Raw genomic sequence first — 26,602 nt, 5'->3', positions numbered from 1 at the left:
AGTCCTTTTGGACAGAAGCTCAACAGAACCAGGATGAAGAGGGGCCCCATTGCCGGTCTGACGGGTCTGCAGAATCCTGGACTGGAGCTGGAGATGACAGGAAGCATCAACAGAATCCAGGTGAGTCTGAGCCAGAACCAGAGCCAGGTCCAACCTAAGTCTGAGAGCTTGTTTCAGTCACCTTGGACTCCCAGCTGGGTGGAGCTTAAGTCATGATAATGAACTTTATTCAACTGCCTGGTTCACCAGCAAGCACAAAACAAACAACTGTTTCACTTATGATCGACATCCCGTGACTAGTAACACTGGGGCTACTGTGTTCACCGGTGCCTTCAGGTCTCTGTCCGTCTTCAGGTCCCTGTGTGTCTTCATATTTCTGTATGTCTTCAGATCTCTGTCAGTCTTCAGGACTCTGTATCTTTCAGGTGTTTTGAGATTGTCTTCAGGTGTCTATATGTTTTCAGGTCTCAGGGTGTCCTCAGGTTTCGGGGTGTCCTCAGGTCTCGGGCTGTCCTCAGGGGTCCAGGTCTTCAGTTTCAGCAGCAGTGAAGGCTGCAGCTCGGTGGGCGTCGTACTCCTGCCATCGATGGAAGCAGAGAAGAAGAAAACTGACAGGTGACACAGACCCAGAGTCCATGAGTTTGTTCATATATGGATTCATTACAATTTAAATATCAATAATGTTTCAAAATATATAATAATATTATTTAATATCATTGTTCAGGTGTTCAGCTGGGGATAAAGTACAGAGGTCTGGCTGACGATGATGAAGGCAGCGAAGTGCAGAGGGATGAAACTGACACAACGAATAGAAACCAACAGCTGAATAAAAAACTGCTGAATCACTTTAGACAACTGGCTGCTACCAACCAGGACACTGACCAGGTAACACTGACCAGGTAACACCAACCAGATAACACTAACCAGATAACACTGACCAGATAACACTAACCAGATAACACTGACCAGATAACACTAACCAGATAACACTGACCAGATAACACTGACCAGGTAACACTGACCAGGTAACACTGACCAGATAACACCAACCAGATAACACTGACCAGATAACACTAACCAGATAACACTGACCAGATAACACTAACCAGATAACACTGACCAGGTAACACTGACCAGGTAACACTGACCAGATAACACCAACCAGATAACACTGACCAGATAACACTAACCAGATAACACTGACCAGATAACACTACCAGATAACACTAACCAGATAACACTGACCAGGTAACACTGACCAGGTAACACTGACCAGATAACACCAACCAGATAACACTGACCAGATAACACTAACCAGATAACACCAACCAGATAACACTGACCAGGTAACACTAACCAGGTAACACTGACCAGGTAACACTGACCAGATAACACCAACCAGATAGCACCGACCAGATAACACTAACCAGATAACACTGACCAGATAACACCAACCAGATAACACCAACCAGATAACACTGACCAGGTAACACTGACCAGATAACACTGACCAGATAACACCAACCAGGTAACACTGACCAGGTAACACTGACCAGATAACACTGACCAGATAACACTAACCAGATAACACTGACCAGATAACACTAACCAGATAAAAATTCAATTCAATTCAGTTTATTTTGTGTAGCCCAGAATCCCAAATTACAAATTTGCCTCAGAGGGCTTTACAATCTGTACACATGCGACATCCTCTGTCCTTAGACCCTCACATCCTCTGTCCTTAGACCCTCACATCGGCACAGGAAAAACTCCCTTAAAAAAAACCTTTAACAGGGAGAAAAAAGGAAGAAACCTATGGGAGAGCGACAGAGGAGGGATCCTTCTCCCAGGATGGACAGAAGTCAATAGATGTCATGTGTACAGAATGAACAGCATAACAGAGATACAACACATTCAATGTATATGACATAAATGATTCATATAATAAGAGTAGTAAGCAGAGTAACGAAGGAAAACATTAAGACTACTTATAATAACAGCAGCAATTATTATAGTAGAATTATAATTATGAAATAGGGAATAGTAATAGTAATGTGACTAATAATAATAATCGAAGTAGCAGTGGGTGTCAGCCGGGTCACAGCATCAGGGGCACGACTACGGTCCAGGTACCACAACGATTCATGGAAACCTGCAAAGCGAGAAAGCACAAGGACTCCAGGGAGGAAGCAAAGTCAATAAGCGTAATAGTACAGGGAATAATAATAGTAATGTGACTAATAATGATAATAATAATAGTAATGTGACTAATAATGATAGTGGTAGTAGCAGTGGGTGTCAACAGGGCCTCAGCAGGTGGCACGATGACAGTCCAAATTTAACCCCGATTCCTGGGAACCTGCGAGGCGAGAAAGCACAAGGACTCCGGTTAAGAAGCAAAATCAGTAATGTGCATAAATATGGTAAATGGTAAATGGACTGTACTTGTATAGCGCTTTTCTAGTCTTCCGACCACTCAAAGCGCTTTTACATTACTAATCATTCACCCATTCACACCCATTCATACACTGATGACAGGAGCTACCATGCAAGGTGCCACCTGACCATCAGGACCCTAACTAACATTCATACACATACATACACCGCAGGAACAGCCTGCGGGAGCAATTTGGGGTTAAGTGTCTTGCCCAAGGACACATCGACATGGACTGCCAGAGCCAGGGATCGAACTGCCGATCCTCTGATTGGGGGACGACCCTGCTCTCCACTGAGCCACAGCCGCCCTAGGAGATTAATACATAAAGAAGGAGGGATAGAAGAGGAGAGAGGAGCTCAGTGTATCCTAGGTAGTCCCCCGGCTTTCAAGGCATATAGCATTACATTACATTATTACATTACAGTCATTTAGCAGACGCTTTTATCCAAAGCGACTTACAGGAAGTGTATTCAACATAGGTATTCAAGAGAACTACTAGTCACCAGAAGTCATAAGTGCATCTCCTTTCTTAAACAAGCATCTCAAAGCATAAGCCAGAGCAAAAGTATAGTGCAGAGGCAGATTACTACGAAAACAATAATTGCAACAGACTAATCCGAATATAGTAAGTGCTACAAACTACTACGAATAGGATAAGTGCAGTAAACAAATACAAATTCAATAAGTGCAGCGAACTGATACGAATACAGTAAGTGCTACGAGGAAGGCTCCGGGTAGTACTTCTTGAAGAGGTGAGTTTTCAGCCTGCGCCTAAAGATGGGCAGCGACTCTGCTGTCCTGACGTCAGTGGGGAGTTCATTCCACCACTGAGGGGCCAGGACAGAAAAAAGCTGTGACCGGGTGGATCGGCCGGAGGGACCTCTGAGCGACGGGGCAACCAATCGCCCCGAGGCAGCAGAGCGAAGTGGTCGGGCAGGGGTGTAGGGCTTGACCAAGGCCTGGAGATAGGAAGGAGCTGTTCCTTTCACTGCCCTGTAGGCTAGCACCAGAGTCTTAAACTGGATGCGAGCTCTTACAGGGAGCCAGTGTAGAGAACGGAGAAGGGAAGTTGTGTGATAACAGCATATCTAGGGGCTGGACCAGGGAGAACCTGAACCAGCCCTAACTATAAGCGCTATCACAAAGGAAGGTCTTAAGCCTGAACCATAACACTGACCAAGTAACTCCGTCCAGGTAACACTGACCAGATAACACCGACCAGGTAACACTGACCAGGTAACTCCGTCCAGGTAACACTGACCAGGTCTCTTTGTGTCTTTTGTCTTTGTTTGTCTTTGTGTGTCTTCTGTCTATTTTTGTCTTTGTGTATCCTTTGTTTTTGTGTGTCTTTTGTCTTTGTTTGTCTCTGTGTGTCCTTTGTCTTTGTGTGTCTTCTGTCTATTTTTGTCTTTGTGTGTCCTTTGTTTTTGTGTGTCTTTTGTCCTTGTTTGTCTCTGTGTGTCCTTTGTCTTTGTGCGTCTTTTATCTCTGTGCCTGTGTGTCTTTTGTCTCTGTGTGTCCTTTGTCTTTGTGTGTCTTTATGTTTCTTTTGTCTTTGTTTGTCTTTGTGTGTCCTTTGTCTTTGTGTGTCCTTTGTCTTTGTGTGTCTTTATGTTTCTTTTGTCGTTGTTTGTCTCTGTGTGTCTTTTGTCTCTGTGTGTCCTTTGTCTTTGTGTGTCCTTTATCGTTGTTTGTCTCTGTGTGTCTTTTGTCTTTGTGTGTCTTTATATGTTTTTATGTTTCTTTTGTCTTTGTTTCTTTATGTGTTTTTTGTCTTTTTTCTTCATGTGTCATTTGTCTTTGGTCTGTTTGTCTCTGTGTGTCTTTGTTTGTCTTTGTTTGTCTTTGTTTGTCTTTGTTTGTCTTTTGTCTTTGTGTGTCTTTTGTATTTTGTCTTTATGTGTCTTTTGTCTTTGTTCGTCTTTGTGTGTTTTGTTTGTCTTTTGTCTTTCTGTCTTTATGTGTTGTGTTCAGGTGGACTTTGACTTTCTGGATAAGGTGATCTCAGAAGGAGCAGATCCCAACAGCTCAGACAGATATGGACAGACCATCCTGCATGAGGTCATCATTCATTCTTTGTTTACAGTTCAACCCTTACAGTTAAACAGTGCCGTTATAAACCAGTTACACACCGCAGCACTGAATGCATCTTTACAACAACAACAACAACACCAACTGGTTCACTTTGTTCTGATTTCAGTTTTTTATTTGTACATTCGGAGACAAACTTAAGATTTTATTTGTGACATGAAGTCATGTTTTTCTTATGATCTCTAGTGTTAACATGTTGTTCATACGTTCACCATCACACACGCTAACACCGGTGTGTGTGTGTTCAGATCTCCAGAGCTTGGAGTGTGGATGTGATGCGGTTCTTTTTGGACCGGGGATCAGACCTCCTCCGACCAGATCAGTTTGGAGTCACTGCACTCCACGTGGCCTCGGCGCTGGACTACCAAGACATGGTCCAGTTCCTGCTGGACCGAAAAGGTCTGTGTGGACGATTCCTGGTACCTGTACAAACACCCAGGATATATTCTGGTTATCTGGTTTAACTAACCCTAACAACCAAACCCTATGAACAGTCCTACTAGTTATCTGGTTTAACTAACCCTAACAACCAGATCCTCTAAAGGGTCCTACTAGTTATCTTGTTTAACTAACCCTAACAACCAGATCATCTTAACATTCCCCCTGGTTATCTGGTTTAACTAACCCTAACAACCAGATCCTCTAAACGTCCCTACTAGTTATCTGGTTTAACTAACCCTAACAACCAAACCCTATGAACAGTCCTACTAGTTATCTGGTTTAACTAACCCTAACAACCAGATCATCTAAAGGGTCCTACTAGTTATCTTGTTTAACTAACCCTAACAACCAGATCATCTTAACATTCCCCCTGGTTATCTGGTTTAACTAACCCTAACAACTAGATCCTCTAAACGGTCCTACTGGTTATCTGGTTTAACTAACCCTAACAACCAGATCCTCTAAACGGTCCTACTGGTTATCTGGTTTAACTAACACTAACAACCAAACCCTATGAACAGTCCTACTAGTTATCTTGTTTAACCAACCCTAACAACCAGATCCTCTAAAGGGTCCTACTAGTTATCTTGTTTAACTAACCCTAACAACCAGATCCTCTAAACGGTCCTACTGGTTATCTGGTTTAACTAACCCTAACAACCAAACCCTATGAACAGTCCTACTAGTTATCTTGTTTAACTAACCCTAACAACCAGATCCTCTAAAGGGTCCTACTAGTTATCTTGTTTAACTAACCCTAACAACCAGATCCTCTAAACGGTCCTACTGGTTATCTGGTTTAACTAACCCTAACAACCAAACCCTATGAACAGTCCTACTAGTTATCTTGTTTAACTAACCCTAACAACCAGATCATCTTAACAGTCCTACTAGTTATCTGGTTTAACTAACCCTAACAACCAGATCCTCTAAAGGGTCCTACTAGTTATCTTGTTTAACTAACCCTAACAACCAGATCATCTTAACATTCCCCCTGGTTATCTGGTTTAACTAACCCTAACAACCAGATCCTCTAAATGGTCCTACTGGTTATCTGGTTTAACTAACCCTAACAACCAGATCCTCTAAATGGTCCTACTGGTTATCTGGTTTAACTAACCCTAACAACCAGATCCTCTAAACGTCCCTACTAGTTATCTAGTTTAACTAACCCTAACAACCAGATCCTCTAAATGGTCCTACTAGTTATCTGGTTTAACTAACCCTAACTACCTGTTCCCTCTAAATGTGAATCATCTGTGTTTTTGTAGAGCTGAATATTTTTGGTCTGCTGCTGAAATGCACAGAAATGTTTGAACACTGATTGTTCAGCAGCATTCAACAACTTAAACTGAAAGACTCATGGGGGCTGTAGCTGTTGACTGTTCAGGTCAGATCAGTTCTACGGTTCCTGATCAATAGTGTGTGTGTGTGTGTGTGTGTGTGTGTGTGTGTGTGTGTGTGTGTGTGTGTGTGTGTGTGTGTGTGTGTGTGTGTGTGTGTGTGTGTGTGTGTGTGTGTGTGTGTGTGTGTGTGTGTGTCCTCAGCTGATCCAGAGGCTCGGACTTTTCTGGACCAGCAGAGTCCTCTTCACTACGCTGCCAAGAACGATGCTGTCGGTTCCATCAGACTGCTGCTGAAGGCCGGAGCCTCCGTCAGCTGCACCGACTACAAAGAGAGAACACCACTGCAGCTCTCTGCCAACCTGGGTACTACTGACATCACTACTGACATCACTACTGACATCACTACTGACATCACTACTGACACCACTACTGACATCACTACTGACCTCATTACTGACATCACTACCTAAATTGACTCGACTGACTCTAGTGACTCTACTTGCTCTTGATTCTCCAGTGATCAGGAGGTGTCAGTTGTTCTGCTCACAGTTTGAGATCACAGAGGGGCTGATGAGCTCATGATCTTGAACTGAAAGCCATCTTTGAACATGAACTGTATCTGAAGGGAAGTCAAACGTATTCACTTCTCCTTCTTGGCCTCTGTGATAAAAGTACCTGGTCAGTGTGGGTCTGTGGTCCAGAATAATAAATGGGCTTTGGAAGTGCCCAGAACTCTACTGACACAAGTTCTGTCTGTGATGTTTTCAGAGCGCAGTGAAGCAGCTCGGGTGCTGTTGGAGCTCGGGGCGGAGGCAGGGACAATGGACTCTGATGGACAGCTCTGTATAACTGCTCTGATTGGCCGGATGAGTCCAGTGGTAACAAAGTCCCGTCTACCGACCGATACCAGGGCTGTGATTGGTCCAGAGTCATTATGAAAACTGTTTACATTTGAATTCAGAACATGTTGTAAAATGTGGAAAGATGGATAGAACTGAAAGCAATAGAACCGTAAGAACGTATCATGGAGTTGTTTGTTGTGTTCAGGCCCAGCTGGCGCTCAGTCAGTTCCATGTGACGGACAGAATGACCAGACAGGAGTACTTCTACCTGAACCTGCTGGAACCGGAACCACACCCACCGAGGACCCACCAGCAAGGTAACACTGTAGCACTGCTACTGCAGTGCTGCTTGATTACTACAGTACTAGTACCTGAACCTGCTGGGTCTTCACTCACTTGAGACCCACCAGCATGGTAACACTGCAACTTCTGCTTTTCTAGTACTACGACAGGTTTACTACAGTACTCCTGCTGGAACTGAAACCAGTTTTCAAATTGGAAACCCACAAAGTGATTTTGCTGGAATACCACTGCAACACAACTATAGTAGTGTTACATATAATAGTACTACTCATGATAAAGTGCTGTCTCACTGAATGTCCTGTCTGTCTGACTGAGCATCTGTTGTGTTTTGTAGAAGCAGCCATCAGTGAACCGACGTCTCCAGTGAGTTCGTTCACTTACCTGTAGTATATGTGTACACACAGTATACAGTAAACAATGTACAGTCTACAATGTACAATAAATAGTGCACAGAATACAGAGAACAGTGTACCATGGACAGTTTATAATGTACACTATACAATGTATAGTGTACAGTAAATAGTGTAAAGTATACAGTATACAGTATACAGTAAATAGTGTAAAGTATACAGTATACAGTAAACAGTGTAAAGTATACAGTATACAGTAAACAGTGTAAAGTATACAGTATACAGTATACAGTATACTGTGTGGTTTGCAACGTTTGCTTTATACTGTATACTCTTATGTCTTACCTGTCTCTTGTCCCTCAGCTGGAGGTAGTGGTGCATCATGGGAAACTGGACCTCATCATGAATCCAGTCTTTCTCAAACTGATCCAGGTCAAGTGGAAACTGTACGGCAGGTAAACTCCAGTTTGATTGGTCACTGCTCTACCTGTCTTTCTTTCTGTACCTGTCTGGCTGTCCATCTGTCTCTACCTGTCTGTCTCTCTGTACTACTGCCAGATTAGGGGCGTGGCTTCTTCTCATCCTAAACTTCCTGTTCAACGTCTCATGGACAACCGTCGCCATCTCCATCTCTGTGTACCGAGACTCGTATCGCTACGACCTCCCCCAGGTGACCTGTCTGTCTCTACCTGTCTCCACCTGTCTGCACCTGTCTCCACCTGTCTGTCTGTATCTTTACCTGTCTCCACCTGTCTGCACCTGTCTCCACCTGTCTCTCTGTCTCAGGACTGGTGGCGGGTCCTCCTCGTGGTCCTGGCGCTCCTCTTGACTCTGGAGGAGGTGCTGAGGGAAATACAGGACATCCTGCGTTCAAGGAGGAAGCTCCGCCTCTGGCAACGGTGGGGGGAGCGTCGTCTCCATGACGACCTGAGCTGCTCTCATCCCATGTGGCCTCAGGTACAAGAGACAGGTTTAAAGGGACAGTTCAGCATTTAAAAACATCGGGTATAATAATGCTGTGTGTGTGTGTGTGTGTGTGTGTGTGTGTGTGTGTGTGTGTGTGTGTGTGTGTGTGTGTGTGTGTGTGTGTGTGTGTGTGTGTGTGTGTGTGTGTGTGTGTGTGTGTGTGGGGCCAGGACAAGGTTTTCCTTTTGGATCAGAACAAACAGATTCACAGGATAAGAGGAAGCTACAGCCAGGACCTGTGGTAACACACACACACACACACACACACACACACACACACACACACACACACACACACACACACACACACACACACACACACACACACACACACACACACACACACACACACACAGACACACACACACACACATATAATATATAATATTATATTGATATTGAGATGGATCACAACGACCTAAAGCGGGGGGGCGATGGCCCCTCCTCCTCCTTCCTTTGATCTCCATCTGAAACGGTTGCTGAGCTTTCCGGCCAACAGATGGAGGAACGTGTTCTAATCATTCATGTTCCGTGTCAGGAACGTCTTTGATTGGCTCGTCTACTCTCTTCTGACGGCGTCCTTCAGCGTCCACATGGCCGATGTCATCCGTCCGTCCGTCCGTCTTCACACCTCCAGCCTCCGTCTGTTCTCCGTCACTGTCATCTTCCTGTGGCTGAGACTGATGAAGCACGTCAGAGCCTTCAGGTACTCACTCTCTCACTCTCTCACTCTCTCACTCAATCACTCTCTCACTCTCTCACTCTCTCACTCAATCATTCTCTCACTCTCTTACTCTCTCTCTCTCACTCACTCAATCACTCACTCACTCTCTCACTCTCTCACTCAATCATTCTCTCACTCAATCACTCTTTCACTCACTCACTCTCTCACTCTCTCACTCTCTCACTCTCTCACTCGCTCTCTCATCCTCTCACTCTCTCTCTCACTCGCTTCCTCAATCACTCTCTCACTCTCTCACTCTCTCACTCTCTCACTCAATCATTCTCTCACTCACTCTCTCACTCACTCACTCACTCACTCACTCTCTCACTCAATCACTCTCTCAGTCTCTCACTCTCTCACTCTCTCACTGACTTACTCTCTCAGTCATTCTCTCACTCACTCTCTCACTCACTTACTCTCTCACTCACTTACTCTCTCAATCACTCAATCACTCACTCATTCTCTCACTCTCTCAGTCATTCTCTCGCTCACTCTCTCACTCACTTACTCTCTCAATCACTCAATCACTCACTCATTCTCTCACTCTCTCACTCTCTCACTCTCTCACTCTCTCACTCACTTACTCTCACTCACTCACTCTCTCTATCACTCACTCACTCACTCACTCACTCTCTCTGTCTCTCTCTCTCTCTCACACTCTCTCTCTCACTCTCACTCACTCTCTCTCTCTCTCACTCACTCACTCACTCACAGGTTGATGGGTCCGTTCATCGTCATGTTGGGCAGCATCATCGGGGATGTGATGCGTTTCCTGTTCCTCTATGCTGAGATCTTTATTCCATACGCCTGCAGCTTCTGGATCGTATTTGGAGGTTTGTTTGTCAATAAGGTGTTAATAACACATTCATTACATTAATAATATTATTAACATTATTAACATTATTAACATTATTAACATTATAAACATTATTAACATTATTAACATTATAAAAATTATTACCATTATAACCATTATAAACATTATTAACATTAACATTATTAACATTATTAACATTATTACTAACACAATAACATTATTAACATTATTACCAACACAATAACATTATTAACATTATTAACATTATTAACATTATAAACATTATTAACATTATTAACATTATTTATCACAATAACATTATTAACATTATTAACACAATAACATTATTAACATTATTAACATTATAAACATTATTAACATTATTAACATTATTACTATCACAATAACATTATTAACATTATTACCAACACAATAACATTATTAACATTATTAACATTATTACCAACACAATAACATTATTAACATTATTAACATTATTAACATTATTAACATTATTACTATCACAATAACATTATTAACATTATTACCAACACAATAACATTATTAACATTATTAACATTATTACTAATAATTAATGCACTTTTTAATAAACAAAATTAATGAACAAATTTATCAACATTGTTTACATTATTAACGTCCATTAGACTCATTAGATGAATGGACTTATTAATGAATAGACTAATTGATTAACAAACTAATGTTCTCTCTCCAGGCTCCTCCACCGTTCCCAGCATGCAGTCTGTCTCCGGACTGCTCTACAGTCTGTACCGCATCACCCTGGTGGACGAGTACGAGTACGCTGCCATGGTAACGGTGGACGGTGTCATGGCTCCTCTGCTGTGTGGGACCTTCCTGGCTGCATCCTCCATCCTGTGTGTCAACCTGCTGATAGCCCTGCTCACCGACACCTTCCAGAGGTCTGTGGTACCACCTGTCTGTCATGACCTGTTTGTCCTCACCTGTCTGTCCTCACCTGTCTGTCCTCACCTGTCTGTTCTCACCTGTCTGTCCTGACCTGTCTGTTCTCACCTGTCTGTCATGACCTGTCTGTTCTCACCTGTCTGTCCTCACCTGTCTGTCCTCACCTGTCTGTTCTCACCTGTCTGTCATGACCTGTCTGTTCTCACCTGTCTGTCCTGACCTGTCTGTTCTCACCTGTCTGTCATGACCTGTCTGTTCTCACCTGTCTGTCATGACCTGTTTGTCCTCACCTGTCTGTCCTGACCTGTCTGTTCTCACCTGTCTGTCATGACCTGTTTGTCCTCACCTGTCTGTCCTCACCTGTCTGTCCTGACCTGTCTGTTCTCACCTGTCTGTCATGACCTGTTTGTCCTCACCTGTCTGTCCTCACCTGTCTGTCATCACCTGTCTGTTCTCACCTGTCTGTCATGACCTGTTTACCCTCACCTGTCTGCTCTCACCTGTCTGTCCTCACCTGTTTGTCATCACCTGTCTGCTCTCACCTGTCTATCATCACCTGTTTGTCCTCACCTGTCTGCTCTCATCTTTCTGTCCTCACCTGTCTGCTCTCACCTGTCTGTCCTCACCTGTCTGTCCTCACCTGTCTGAACTGATGATATATGCTAATGTTCGTGTATGTATATATCAGGGTGCACGGTAACTCCCAGGCTATCGCTGTGATGCAGCAGGCCGCCGTCATCCTGCAGGTCGAGGAATCGATGCCCCTCCTCCGCCGTTTCTATGACAACCAGTTCATCTCCAACCACTGCGCTCCGTGGGCCGACGCCCACAACGATGACATCACCTCAAACTCCCGTTACCATGGGGAGATGGGCCGCATCACCACGCAGATCAAAGTTAGTGTCTGGAGAACCAAAGTGTTCTTCATGAGGACAAACGTCTCAAAGGGTTCTTCATGAGGACACTTTGAAAAGAAGTCAACATGTTCTTTACTTCACTGAGGAGAGCTGGCTCAGAGGGGGGATGTCCTCACCTCACCTCACCTCACCTCACCTCACCTCACCTCACCTCACCTCACCTCACCTCACCTCACCTCACCTCACCTCACCTCACCTCACCTCACCTCACCTCACCTCACCTCACCTCACCTCACCTCACCTCACCTCACCTCACCTCACCTCACCTCACCTCACCTCATCTCATCTCATCTCACCTCACCTCACCTTATCTCACCTCACCTCATCTCATCTCCTCACCTCACCTCACCTCACCTCACCTCACCTCACCTCACCTCACCTCACCTCACCTCACCTCACCTCACCTCATCTCATCTCATCTCACCTCACCTCACCTCACCTCACCTCACCTCACCTCACCTCACCTCACCTCACCTCACCTCACCTCACCTCACCTCACCTCTCATCTCACCTCTCATCTCATCTCATCTCATCTCATCTCACCTACCTCTCACCTCACCTCACCTCATCTCCTCACCTCACACGTCACCTCTCATCTCACCTCACCTCACACCTCACCTCATCTCATCTCATCTCAGGTCACCTCACCTCATCTCATCTCATCTCATCTCACCTCACCTTATCTCACCTCATCTCATCTCATCTCACCTCACCTCACCTCACCTCACCTCACCTCATCTCACCTCATCTCATCTCATCTCATCTCATCTCATCTCATCTTATCTTATCTTACCTCACCCCCACCTCCACACGTGTCTCATCTGTGTGAACAGAAGAGCTGCCAGGTCTATGGAAAGGAATAGAATAAAGTACAATTTCATTTGTTGGTTTCAAAATATTTCCACTGTTAGAAACTATAATATAAATATATAAATATATAAATATAAAATAAATATATAAATATATAAATATATAAATATATAAATATATAAATATATGTGTGTGTGTGTGTGTGTGTGTGTGTGTGTGTGTGTGTGTGTGTGTGTGTGTGTGTGTGTGTGTGTGTGTGTGTGTGTGTGTGTGTGTGTGTGTCCTGTAGGAGACTCTGGATCAGTTCTTGGTTCTGCACAGAGACATGGAGACAGTTGGAGGTTCTGGGTGAGTTTCTACATGTTCAGACTGATCAATGGGGCCATGTTTGAATGCTCATTATACAAAAACCAGACGGCAACGGATGGAACGCCAAAGTCAAGGCTTCAAGATGGCGTTCCACAAACCAGCAGTCACGGTGGCACGCCCACTACAGTCTGCTGTGCCGCCACCTCCCACGCTAAAGAGGCATACACCACCTCCCACGCTAAAGAGGCATACACCACCTCCCACGCTAAAGAGGCATACACCACCTCCCACGCTAAAGAGGCATACACCACCTCCCACGCTAAAGAGGCATACACCACCTCCCACGCTAAAGAGGCATACAGTGTGTGTGTGTGTGTGTGTGTGTGTGTGTGTGTGTGTGTGTGTGTGTGTGTGTGTGTGTGTGTGTGTGTGTGTGTGTGTGTGTGTGTGTGTGTGTTTGTTAATCAACGGGTCCAAACTAGACTCTATGAATAGAAACATATTTAAATCAACAGGAGCAGCTCATTTGGTTTTCTCTCTACCAGAGTCCACACGAACCAGAACCAGAACCAAGAGCTTCAGGACCAGAACCAGAACCAATATCTTCAGGACCAGGACCAGAACCAGAACCAAGAGCTTCAGGACCAGAACCAGAACCAGGAGCTTCAGGACCAGAACCAGAACCAGGAGCTCCAGGCGATCCGATCCGAGCTGCAGCAGCTCCGGACTCTGGTCCTGAAGCTGGTTGAGAACAGGACTGAAGAATATTTAGAATGAAGTACTAATAAATGAAATACTCTTTTCTGATCTCTGTTACTTTAGTCTGTCAAGAAGTATTAAAGGTTTTAATGTACTTCTACTTCATGTACTTTTGTGTCTCTCTTCTTCACTGTTGGTCCAACGTTTGACGAACTAACGTTGTGAGGTACTTCTACTTTACTTTAGTATTTCCATGTACACTCTATTTCTAAACAACTACATCACTTTTTACTGTACATCTCAGAGGTACATATTGTACTTTTTACTGTACTACATCTCAGAGGTACATATTTTACTTCATATTGTACTACATCACAGAGGTACATATTCAATTCAGTTTATTTTGTATAGCCCAAAATCACAAATTACAAATTTGCCTCAGAGGGCTTTACAATCTGAACACATCCTCTGTCCTTAGACCCTCACATCCTCTGTCCTTAGACCCTCACATCCTCTGTCCTTAGACCCTCACATCCTCTGTCCTTAGACCCTCACATCCTCTGTCCTTACACCCTCACATCCTCTGTCCTTACACCCTCACATCCTCTGTCCTTAGACCCTCACATCCTCTGTTCTTACACCCTCACATCCTCTGTTCTTACACCCTCACATCCTCTGTCCTTAGACCCTCACATCCTCTGTCCTTAGACCCTCACATCCTCTGTCCTTACACCCTCACATCCTCTGTCCTTAGATGCTTCTCCCAGGATGGACAGAAGTCAATAGATGTCATGTGTACAGAATGAACAGCATAACAGAGATACAACACATTAAATGTATATAATAATAATAATTAAGCCTTTATTAGTCCCACAATGGGGAAATTCGGTTCTCTGCATTTGACCCATCCCGGAGGAGCAGTGGGCTACAATGAAGCGCCCGGACATAAATGATTCATATAATCACAGTAGTAAGCAGAGTAACGAAGGAAACATTAAGACTACTTATAATAACAACAGCAATTATTATAGTAGAATTAGAATTATGAAATAGGGAATAGTAATAGTAATGTGATTAATAATAATAATGGTAGTAGCAGTGGGTGTCAGTCGGCTCACAGCAGGAGGCACGACTACGGTCCAGGTACCACAACGATTCATGGAAACCTGCAAAGCGAGAAAGCAAAAAGGGCTTCAGGGTGGAAGTAAAGCTAATATGCGTAATGGTACAGGTAATAGTAATAGTAATGTGACTAGTAATAATAATGGTAGTGCAGTTGGTGTCAGCAGGGCCACAGCAGGAGGCACGACCACAGTCCAGGTACAGCCACGATTTATAGAAGCCTGCGAGGCGAGAAAGCACAAAGACTCCAGGGTAGAAGCAAGTCAATAAGCGTAATAGTACAGGCAATAATAATAGTAATGTGACTAATAATGATAGTGGTAGTAGCAGTGGGTGTCAGCAGGGCCTCAGTAGGTGGCACGATGACAGTCCAAATATAACCTCGATTCCTGGGAACCTGCGAGGCGAGAAAGCAGAAGGACTCAGGTGAAGAAGCAAAATCAGTAATGTGCATAAATAGGAGATTAATACATAAAGAAGGAGGGAGAGAAGAGGAGAGAGGAGCTCAGCGTATCCTAGGTAGTCCCCGGCTGTCTAGGCATATAGCAGCATATCTAGGGGCTGGACCAAGGAGAACCTGAACCAGCCCTAACTATAAACCTGTACCAGCCCTAACTATAAACCTGAACCAGCCCTAACTATAGACCTGAACCAGCCCTAACTATAGACCTGAACCAGCCCTAACTATAGACCTGAACCAGCCCTAACTATAGACCTGAAAGTCCTAACTATAAACCCACCTGAACCCCTAACTATAGACCTGAACCACCTAACTATAAACCTGAACCAGCCCTAACTATAGACCTGAACCAGCCCTAACTATAGACCTGAACCAGCCCTAACTATAAACCTGAACCAGCCCTAACTATAGACCTGAACCAGTCCTAACTATAAACCTGAACCAGCCCTAACCATAACCTGAACCAGTCCTATGTCTTAAGTGAGTGTGTCTGAACCCCCGGACTGAAACTGGAACCTGGTTCCACAGAAGAGGAGCCTGATAACTGAAGGCTCTGGCTCCCATCCTACTTTTATATACTCTAGGAACCACAAGTAACCCTTTGATGGAGCGCAGCTCTCTAGTTGGGTAATATGGAACTATAAGTTCCTTAAGATAAGACGCTGCCTGGCCAGTTAGAGCTTTGTAGGTAAGTAAAAGAATTTTTAATTCTATTCTTGATTTAACAGGGAGCCAGTGCAGAGAAGCTAATACTGGAGTAATATGATCTCTTTCTTAGTTTTTGTTAGAACATGTGCTGCAGCATTCTGGATCAACTGTAAAGATTTAAGAGACGTATTAGAGCAGCCTGATAATATAGTTATATATAATAATATATATATTTAATACTTTTTCATAATGTGTATTTATTTACTGTGTAATAGTACTTCTGACAGTACATACTTTCATAATGTATTTATTTACTGTGTAATAGTACTTCTGACAGTACATACTTTCATAATGTGTATTTATTTACTGTGTAATAGTACTTCTGACAGTACATACTTTCATAATGTGTATTTATTTACTGTGTAATAGTACTTCTGACAGTACATACTTTCATAATGTATTCATCATAGGGTACATACGGTTTCATTTCTGACTGACAGCGTCGTTGGATTGTAGCCCCGCCCCCTCAGCTGTTGATGACTTCCGCTTCCGGGTTCTTCTTCGTTCGGCAGCGGAGGAAGATGGCGGCGGCCCAGTCCGACAGAGACCCGTCCGTCCTGAGCTCCGAGTTCCTGAACTTCTCGGCCAGAGACACCGCGTCGGTAAGCGGCTGCTGGAGCCGGCGGCCCCGCCCACCTCACCTGTCCCCGTGCCACTGCGTCACAGCGAGCTCTTACCTGCTCACCGCGTTCTGCCTAATCTGCTACACACAGCCAATGCTAATGCTAAAGCTAACGCTAAAGCTAATGCTAAAGCTAATGCTAAAGTTAATGCTAAAGTTAATGCTAATGCTAATGCTAAAGTTAATGCTAATGCTAAAGTTAATGCTAATGCTAAAGTTAATGCTAAAGTTAATGCTAAAGTTAATGCTAATGCTAATGCTAAAGTTAATGCTAATGCTAAAGCTAATGCTAAAGCTAAAGTTAATGCTAAAGTTAATGCTAATGCTAAAGTTAATGCTAAAGTTAATGCTAATGCTAATGCTAAAGTTAATGCTAATGCTAATGCTAAAGTTAATGCTAAAGCTAATGCTAATGCTAAAGTTAATGCTAATGATAATGCTAATGATAATGCTAATGAGAAAGCTAATGCTAAAGTTAATGCTAATGCTAAAGTTAATGCTAATGCTAAAGTTAATGCTAAAGTTAATGCTAATGCTAAAGTTAATGTTAATGCTAATGCTAAAGTTAATGTTAATGCTAATGCTAATGCTAGTGCTAAAGTTAATGATAATGCTAACGCTAATGCTAGTGATAATGCTAAAGTTAATGATAATGCTAACGCTAATGCTAAAGTTAATGATAATGCTAACGCTAATGCTAAAGTTAATGATAATGCTAATGCTAAAGTTAATGATAATGCTAAAGTTAATGATAATGCTAACGCTAATACTAACGCTCGGACTGATCTGTAAAACATCTGGATGAGAAACAGCTGAGCTAGCAGCTAAACACCTACACCTTAATTATTAACGTGTTAGCATGGTGTTATCTCAGTGTTAGCACGGTGTTAGCTCAGTGTTAGCATGGTGTTATCTCAGTGTTAGCCTGGTGTTATCTCAGTGTTAGCCTGGTGTTATCTCAGTGTTAGCACGGTGTTAGCTCAGTGTTAGCATGGTGTTATCTCAGTGTTAGCCTGGTGTTATCTCAGTGTTAGCATGGTGTTATCTCAGTGTTAGCACGGTGTTAGCTCAGTGTTAGCATGGTGTTATCTCAGTGTTAGCCTGGTGTTATCTCAGTGTTAGCATGGTGTTATCTCAGTGTTAGCACGGTGTTAGCTCAGTGTTAGCATGGTGTTATCTCAGTGTTAGCCTGGTGTTAGCTTAGTGTTAGCATGATTACAGCAGTAACGTGAAATTTAAATACTAACTCCCATCTCTTCTTCTCTCCTCTTCATCTCTTCTTCTCTCCTCTTCATCTCTTCTCCTCTCTTCATCTCTTCTTCTCTCCATCTCTTCTTCTCTCCTCTTCATCTCTCCTCTTCATCTCTTCTTCATCTCTTCTTCTCTCCTCTTCTTCTCTCCTCTTCATCTCTTCTTCATCTCTTCTTCTCTCCTCTTCATCTCTCCTCTTCATCTCTTCTTCATCTCTTTATCTCTCCTCTTCATCTCCTCTTCATCTCTTCTTCATCTCTTCTTCTCTCCTCTTCATCTCTTCTCCTCTCCTCTTCATCTCTTCTCTCCTCTTCATCTCTCCTCTTCATCTCTTCTTCATCTCTTCTTCTCTCCTCTTCATCTCTTCTCTCCTCTTCATCTCTTTTTCCTCTCCTCTTCATCTCTTCTCTCCTCTTCATCTCTTCTTCATCTCTTCTTCTCTCCTCTTCATCTCTTCTCTCCTCTTCATCTCTTCTTCATCTCTTCATCTCTCCTCTTCATCTCTTCTCTCCTCTTCATCTCTTCTTCATCTCTTCTTCTCTCCTCTTCATCTCTTCTCTCCTCTTCATCTCTTCTTCCTCTCCTCTTCATCTCTTCTCTCCTCTTCATCTCTTCTTCATCTCTTCTCTCCTATTCATCTCTTCTTCTCTCCTCTTCATCTCTTCTCTCCTCTTCATCTCTTTCCTCTCTCTTCATTCATCTCATCTCTTCTCTCTCTTCATCTCTATTCATCTCTTCTCTCCTCTTCATCTCTTCTCTCCTCTTCATCTCTTCTCTCCTATTCATCTCTTCTTCTCTCCTCTTCATCTCTTCTCTCCTCTTCATCTCTTCTCCTCACCTCTTCATCTCTTCTCTCCTATTCATCTCTTTTTCTCTCCTCTTCATCTCTTCTCTCCTCTTCATCTCTTCTCCTCACCTCTTCATCTCTTCTCTCCTATTCATCTCTTTTTCTCTCCTCTTCATCTCTTCTCCTCACCTCTTCATCTCTTCTCTCCTATTCATCTCTTTTTCTCTCCTCTTCATCTCTTCTCTCCTCTTCATCTCTTCTCTCCTATTCATCTCTTTTCTCTCCTCATCATCTTTTTCTCTCCTCTTCATCTCTTCTCCTCACCTCTTCATCTCTTCTCTCCTATTCATCTCTTTTTCTCACCTCTTCATCTCTTCTCTCCTCTTCATCTCTTCTCCTCCTCAGCGATGGCTGGCAGCAGCCGACCTACAGCAGGAGGTGTACCGTCACCTGGCCATGTATGTACCCAGAATCCTTTGCCTGGGGCCGAGTGGGGGAAGCAGCAGGGAGGAGCAGAGGGAGGAGCAGAGGGAGGACCTGGCCTGTCAGCTGCTCCTCCTGGCTCCTCTGGAGTGGCTCCTGCTGGGTGAGGAACCGGCCACAGGCCTGGTCCTCCTGCAGGAGAACAACCAGCCGTCACCGCTGTGTGGACATGTGTTCAAGGTGGGAGAGCCCACCTACTCCTGCAGGTACACACACACACACACACACACACACACACACACACACAGGTACACACACACACACACACACACACACACACACACACACACACACACACACACACACACACACACACACACACACACACACACACACACACACACACACACACACACACACACACACACACACACACACACACACACACACAGGTAACACACACACACAGGTAACACACACACACACACACACACACACACACACACACACAGGTAACACACACACACACACACACACACACACACACAGGTAACACACACACACACACACACACACACACACACAGGTAACACACACACACACACACACACACACACACAGGTAACACACACACACACACACACACACACACACACACACACACACACACAGGTAACACACACACACACACACACACACACACACACACACACACACACACACACACACACACACAGGTAACACACACACAACACACACACACACACACACACACACACACACACACAGGTAACACACACACACACACACACACACACACACACACACAGGTAACACACACACACACACACACACACACACACACACACACACACACACACACACACACACACACACACACACACACAGGTAACACACATACACAGGTAACACACACACACACACACACAGGTACACACACACACACACACACACACAGAAAGGAGATGCACTGATGACTTCTGGTGACTAGTAGTTCTCTTGAATACCTATGTTGAATACACTTCCTGTAAGTCGCTTTGGATAAAAGCGTCTGCTAAATGACTGTAATGTAATGTAATGTAACACACACACACACACACACGCACAGGTAACACACACATACACAGGCGTGGGAGGTGGTGGAGCGTGGGAGGTGGTGTATGCCTCTTTAGCGTGGGAGGTGGTGTATGCCTCTTTAGCGTGGGAGGTGGTGTATGCCTCTTTAGCGTGGGAGGTGGTGTATGCCTCTTTAGCGTGGGAGGTGGTGTATGCCTCTTTAGCGTATGCCTCTTTGGGAGGTGGTGTATGCCTCTTTAGCGTGGGAGGTGGTGTATGCCTCTTTAGCGTGGGAGGTGGTGTATGCCTCTTTAGCGTGGGAGGTGGCGGCACAGCAGACTGTAGTGGGCGTGCCACCGTGACTGCTGGTTTGTGGAACGCCATCTTGGTTTTTGTATAATGAGCATTCAAACATGGCCCCATTGATCTCTTTGTGCACTAGAGTCCTCTGGTTCTCCAGTGCTTCATGTGTTAAAGCTGCATTCTCTCTCCTGTCCACCAGGGGGCGACTCCTCTGGTTGTATAGAAGTCTATGAGAAAATGACTCTACTTCTCTCTTGATTTATTCCCTCAGTAAACATTGTAAACATGAGTTTATGGTCTCAATCTCTAGTTTCAAGTCTTCTTCAATACAGCATGATGTTCATTTAGTAAATGATGCTCCATTTAGAGTCAAACAGACCATAAAGCAGGGGATGCTTTAGGGCGGGGCTACACACTGATTGACAGGTCCACACCAGAGACGTATACGGCGTCTCTACGTCACTCCTCCTCAGTCCATATATGGTCACTTCCTGTTCACTGGCTGGTTAAAAACAAGATGGCGACGGCGAAATTACCGAACTCGAGGCTTCATAACATCCGTCAACCAACAGACGTGTGACATCACCATGACAACTGTAGCGGATATTACTACCTTAGAATTAGAATATTGCACTCGTAAAAGTTTTTGGGGCAGTCTCAATATCTCAAGCGTAAGTACCGAGTTCATTGATCTATAGTTCCCACTTTGAAAGAATATGACAGACAACAAACTAACAATTACATTTATTGATAACAAAATAATAATTAAACTAGAATACAATGATGGAATGAATTAGTTTCAAATAACACAGGCAAATAATTTAGATAGTGAAGGGAAGATGTGATTTCCTTTATAATGCTGACGCTACCGATGAATCTAAATTATAATCATTCAGAGCGTTATCCGACTCCAACTCTTGATCATATTAGAAGATGTCAGTTTCCTACTTTGAGCAGCGGTGTACAGATGACTTTACGGTGGCTCAGCCGGTGGTTTCTGCTCCAATGCGGTCGATTCACGGCTCTCCAGCGGCTGTTGTTTCCCGTTGAGAGGCGATGACTGCCGGTTGATGGAGTGAAGGAATGGTGGTTCTCAGCTGTCCTCGGATGTCCACCAAATGGACTGGCAAAGTCTCTGAATTTCACACACTGCTGTTGCGAAGTGAACTGGAAAGGTCTTGATCCGCGGCAGCAGGTTCTTGGTCCGATGCGGAGTTTGAGCCGGATAATACTCTGAATAATATGAAAACTGAAACTACTCGTTGCGATATACTTAAACTAATCTCGTTTGGCTTAATGACAATAATTAAAGTTGATATCTCAAGAGGTTAACGGACGTACACTAAAACAAAATAAGGCTTGCTTAAAATGAATAACTATAAGATGCTCAAAAGTAGTTACAGTGGGGGAAATAATTATTTGATCCCTTGCCAATTTTGTAAGTTTGCCCACTGACAAAGAAATGAACGATCTATAATTGTTATGGTAGGTTTATTTTAACAGTGAGAGACAGAATATTAAAAAAAAATCCAGAAAATCACATTATATAAAAGTTAGAAATTGATTTGCATTTGATCGAGTGAAATAAGTATTTGATCCCCTAACAAAACATGACTCAGTACTTGGTGGAGAAACCGTTGTTGGCAAGCTCAGAGGTCAGACGCTTCTTGTAGTTGGTCACCAGGTTTGAGCACATCTCAGGAGGGATTTTGGTCCACTCCTCTTTGCAGATCTTCTCCAAATCCTGAAGGTTTCAAGGCTGTCGCTTGGCAACTCTAAACTTCAGCTCCCTCCACAGATTTTCTATGGGATTAAGGTCCGGAGACTGGCTAGGCCACTCCATGACCTTAATGTGCTTCTTCTTGAGCCACTCCTTCGTTGCCTTGGCCGTATGTTTTGGGTCATTGTCGTGCTGGAAGACCCATCAACGACCCATTTTCAGTATCCTGGCTGAGGGAAGGAGGTTGTCGCCGTAGATTTCACGGTACATGGCCCCGTCCATCCTCCCCTCGATGCGGTGAAGTCGTCCTGTCCCCTTAGCAGAGAAACACCCCCAAAGCATAATGTTTCCACCTCCATGCTTGACAGTGGGGATGGTGTTCTTGGGGTTATAATCAGCATTTCTCTTCCTCCAAACACGGCGAGTTGAGTTGATGCCAAATAGCTCGATTTTGGTCTCATCTGACCACATTACCTTCTCCCAAGCCTTCTCTGAATCATTCAGGTGTTCATTGGCAGACTTCAGACGGGCCTGTACATGTGCCTTCTTGAGCAGGGGGACCTTGCAGGCGCTGCAGGATTTGAATCCATGACGGCGTAGTGTGTTACCAATGGTTTTCTTGGTGACTGTGGTCCCAGCTGTCTTGAGATCATTAACAAGTTCCTCCCGTGTAGTTCTGGGCTGATCCCTCACCTTTCTCATGATCATCGATACCCCACGAGGCCAGATCTTGCGTGGAGCCCCAGGCCGAGGGCGATTGATGGTCATTTTGTGTTTCTTCCATTTCCGAATAATCGCACCAACAGTTGTCTCCTTCTCACCGAGCTGCTTTCCGATGGTCTTGTAGCCCATTCCAGCCTTGTGCAGGTCTACAGTCTTTGCCCCGACGTCCTTAGACAGCTCTTTGGTCTCGCCCATGGTGGAGAGGTTGGAATCTGATTGATTGATTCTGTGGACAGGTGTCTTTTATACAGGTAATGAATTGAGACAGATGTCTTTCATACAGGTAACGAGTTGAGATTCAGAGTACTTTCTTAAAGTGAGAGGACTAATCTAACCGGTCTGTAGGAGCCAGAATTCTTGCTGGTTGGTAGGGGCTCAAATACTTATTTCACTCAATCAAATGCAAATCAATTTATAACTTTTATATAATGTGATTTTCTGGATAATTTTTTTGATATTCTGTCTCTCACTGTTAAAATAAACCTACCATAACAATTATAGATCGTTCATTTCTTTGTTAGTGGGCAAACTTACAAAATCGGCAAGGGATCAAATAATTATTTCCCCCACTGTAAGAAGAAAGAGCTCTGACAATAACTGATTCTCAAATAAAATAAGTTCAACAGTTTTTATCAACCCAGGATGGGTGTCAACTAGAGGCGGGGTCCAGGTTTCTTTGTCTCTTAATGTCGGCGTGCTCATGCTTTAGTAAATTAACTAACCTAATGTCTTAAACAAATAAGTCACATACTTTCCCCCACTATCAGATTAATAAACATTACACACTTATCAACTTGTATGTAAACAAATGGAATTTTAGTTCCACATAGTTAGTACACAGGATTTATGAACGATAATACAGAGACAGAAATGTGCATCAGTCGTGTGACTTACCAGCGTGTAAACATTGTGTTACTATCGCTAACATTTACTGTTTCTCTACTGTTGTTCAGAACCTTCCGGTTCTTAAGAAAATACATCTTACCACCGATGGTCGCTGGATGGCACTGTGGTCACACGGTGTGTCGGGTCTTTAAAGGACGTAAACATATTTAGCTCTGTTTTCCTCTCACAGATTCAGGACAAAGACCTACTTCCCTGAAATCACCCGTGGAATAATTTGAGTGGGTTATTGAATACTCTGAAGACATATACAGTGTTATTCTGAACTACAGAGAATAATTGTAAGACACCTACTGTTAGTTTTTGTTTGTGACTCTACGTATTTATGACTTGATCTGGGAAGTCATGTTGACCTGTTCCTAGATAAGAGAGAGGGGGGGAGGGGGGAGAGAAAGGTGAGGCATTGGTTCAGAGAAAGACTTCAGTTAATCCTCCTTGGTTTCACTTCCCGGTGCTAACGCCGTATCTTGACTTGAGATCTTCCTCTCAGGGCTGCAGACCGTCAGATTGGTCACCTTTACTGCTGAAGGTGTAGAGGTACCGTCTGGTACCATGGGGAGTGAATTCATCCACAATGCTGCTCCACACTCGCTACACAATGTTCAGGCATTAATAACGTGTGTGTGTGTGTGTGTGTGTGTGTGTGTGTGTGTGTGTGTGTGTGTGTGTGTGTGTGTGTGTGTGTGTGTGTGTGTGTGTGTGTGTGTGTGTGTGTGTGTGTGTGTGTGTGTGTGTGTGTGTGTGTGTGTGTGTGTGTGTGTGTGTGTTTAGGGAGTGTGCAGCTGATCCGACTTGTGTTCTGTGCATGAAGTGTTTCCTGGGCAGCGTTCACAAAGAACATCGATACAGGGTGAGTACACACATACACACAGGTAATATATTTTATATATATATATATATATATATACACATATACATACAGCAGGTAAAATAAGTATTGAACACGTCACCATTCTTCTCAGTAAATATATTTCTAAAGGTGCTATTGACATGAAATGTTCACCAGATGTCGGTATCAACCCAAGTAATCCATACATACAAAGACAACCAAACAAATAAGTTCAGAGATTAAGTTATGTGTAATAAAATGGAATGACACAGGGAAAAAGTATTGAACACGCTTACTGAAATGTATTTAATACTTGGTACAGAAGCCTTTGTTGGTGATGACAGCTTCAAGACGCCTCCTGTGGAGAAACTAGTGGCATGCATTGCTCAGGTGTGATTTTGGCCCATTCTTCCACACAAACAGTCTTCAGATCTTGAAGGTTCCGTGGGCCTCTTCTATGAACTCTGATCTTTAGTTCTTTCCATAGAGTTTCTATTGGATTCAGGTCAGGTGATTGGCTGGGCCATTCTAGCAGCTTTATTTTCTTTCTCTGAAACCAATGGAGAGTTTCCTTGGCTGTGTGTTTGGGATCATTGTCTTGCTGAAATGTCCACCCTCGTTTCATCTTCATCATCCTGGTAGATGGCGGCAGATTCTTATCAAGAATGTCTCGGTACATTTTTCCATTCATCCTTCCTTCAATTATATGAAGTTTGCCAGTGCCGTATGCTGAAAAACAGCCCCACACCATGATGTTCCACCTCCAAACTTCACTGTTGGTCTGGTGTTTTTGGGGTGATGTGCAGTGCCATTTGACCTCCAAACATGGTGTGTATTATGGCATCCAAAGAGTTCCATGTTGGTCTCATCTGACCAGACTATATTCTCCCAGTATTTCACAGGCTTGTCTGAATGTTGTGCAGCAAACTTTAAACGAGCTTCAACATGCTTTTTCTTCAGCAGTGGAGTCTTGCGTGGTGAGCGTGCATACAGGCCACGGCGGTTGATGCATTACTTATTGTTTTCTTTGAAACAATTGTACCTGCTGATTCCAGGTCTTTCTGAAGCTCTCCACTAGTGGTCCTTGGCTCTTGGACAACTCTTCTGATAATTCTTTTCACTCCTCTGTCAGAAATCTTGCGAGGAGCACCTGGTCGTGGCCGGTTTATGGTGAAATGATGTTCTTTCCACTTCCGGATTATGGCCCCAACAGTGCTCAGTGGAACATTCAGAAGTTTAGAAATCCTTCTGTAACCAATGCCATCAGTATGTTCTGCAACAATAAGGTTGTGAAGGTCTTGAGAGAGCTCTTTGCTTTTACCCATCATGAGATGTTTCTTGTGTGACACCTTGGTAATGAGACACCTTTTTATAGGCCATCAGTTGGGACTGAACCAGCTGATATTCATTTGCACTGACAAGGGGCAGGACTGCTTTCTAATTACTGATAGATTTCAGCTGCTGTCTTGGCTTTCCATGCCTTTTTGCACCTCCCTTTCTTCATGTGTTCAATACTTTTTCCCTGTCATTCCATTTATTACACATAACTTAATTTCTGAACTTATTTGTTTGGTTGTCTTTGTATGTATGGATTACTTGGGTTGTTACCGACATCTGGTGAACATTTCATGTCAATAGCACCTTTAGAAATATATTTACTGAGAAAAATGGTGACATGCT

The 26,602-nt window shown here is 43.7% G+C and overlaps 2 protein-coding genes across 2 annotated transcripts in view; both read left to right on the top strand.

The window, feature by feature from the left end:
* Positions 1-33: 33 nt before the first annotated feature.
* On the top strand, positions 34-14,135 carry LOC129092675 (transient receptor potential cation channel subfamily V member 5-like). The gene is made up of 18 exons (XM_054600691.1): positions 34-120; positions 465-615; positions 725-885; positions 4,412-4,498; positions 4,777-4,933; positions 6,517-6,678; positions 7,084-7,193; positions 7,363-7,474; positions 7,795-7,823; positions 8,174-8,265; positions 8,369-8,480; positions 8,597-8,709; positions 9,315-9,482; positions 10,215-10,333; positions 11,051-11,255; positions 11,948-12,155; positions 13,308-13,649; positions 14,118-14,135. The coding sequence occupies exons 1-18, from the start codon at positions 34-36 to the stop codon at positions 14,133-14,135; spliced, it is 2,433 nt and encodes an 810-aa protein (XP_054456666.1).
* Positions 14,136-16,716: 2,581 nt separating this feature from the next.
* LOC129092674 (E3 ubiquitin-protein ligase UBR2-like) overlaps positions 16,717-26,602 on the top strand; it is a 31,943-nt gene continuing 22,057 nt past the window's right edge. Inside the window, exons 1-3 of the mRNA XM_054600690.1 lie at positions 16,717-16,886; positions 19,350-19,633; positions 24,865-24,943. Coding sequence (XP_054456665.1) covers positions 16,761-16,886; positions 19,350-19,633; positions 24,865-24,943 — 489 coding nt within the window. The 5' untranslated portion in view covers positions 16,717-16,760. The remainder of the gene's footprint in view (positions 16,887-19,349; positions 19,634-24,864; positions 24,944-26,602) is intronic.

The sequence above is a fragment of the Anoplopoma fimbria genome, chromosome 6 (genome assembly GCF_027596085.1).
Source record: "Anoplopoma fimbria isolate UVic2021 breed Golden Eagle Sablefish chromosome 6, Afim_UVic_2022, whole genome shotgun sequence".
In the NCBI taxonomy this organism is placed as follows: Eukaryota; Metazoa; Chordata; class Actinopteri; order Perciformes; family Anoplopomatidae; genus Anoplopoma; species Anoplopoma fimbria.
Note: the sequence above shows the minus strand (reverse complement) of the source record. Positions and strands in the feature narration are given on the sequence as shown.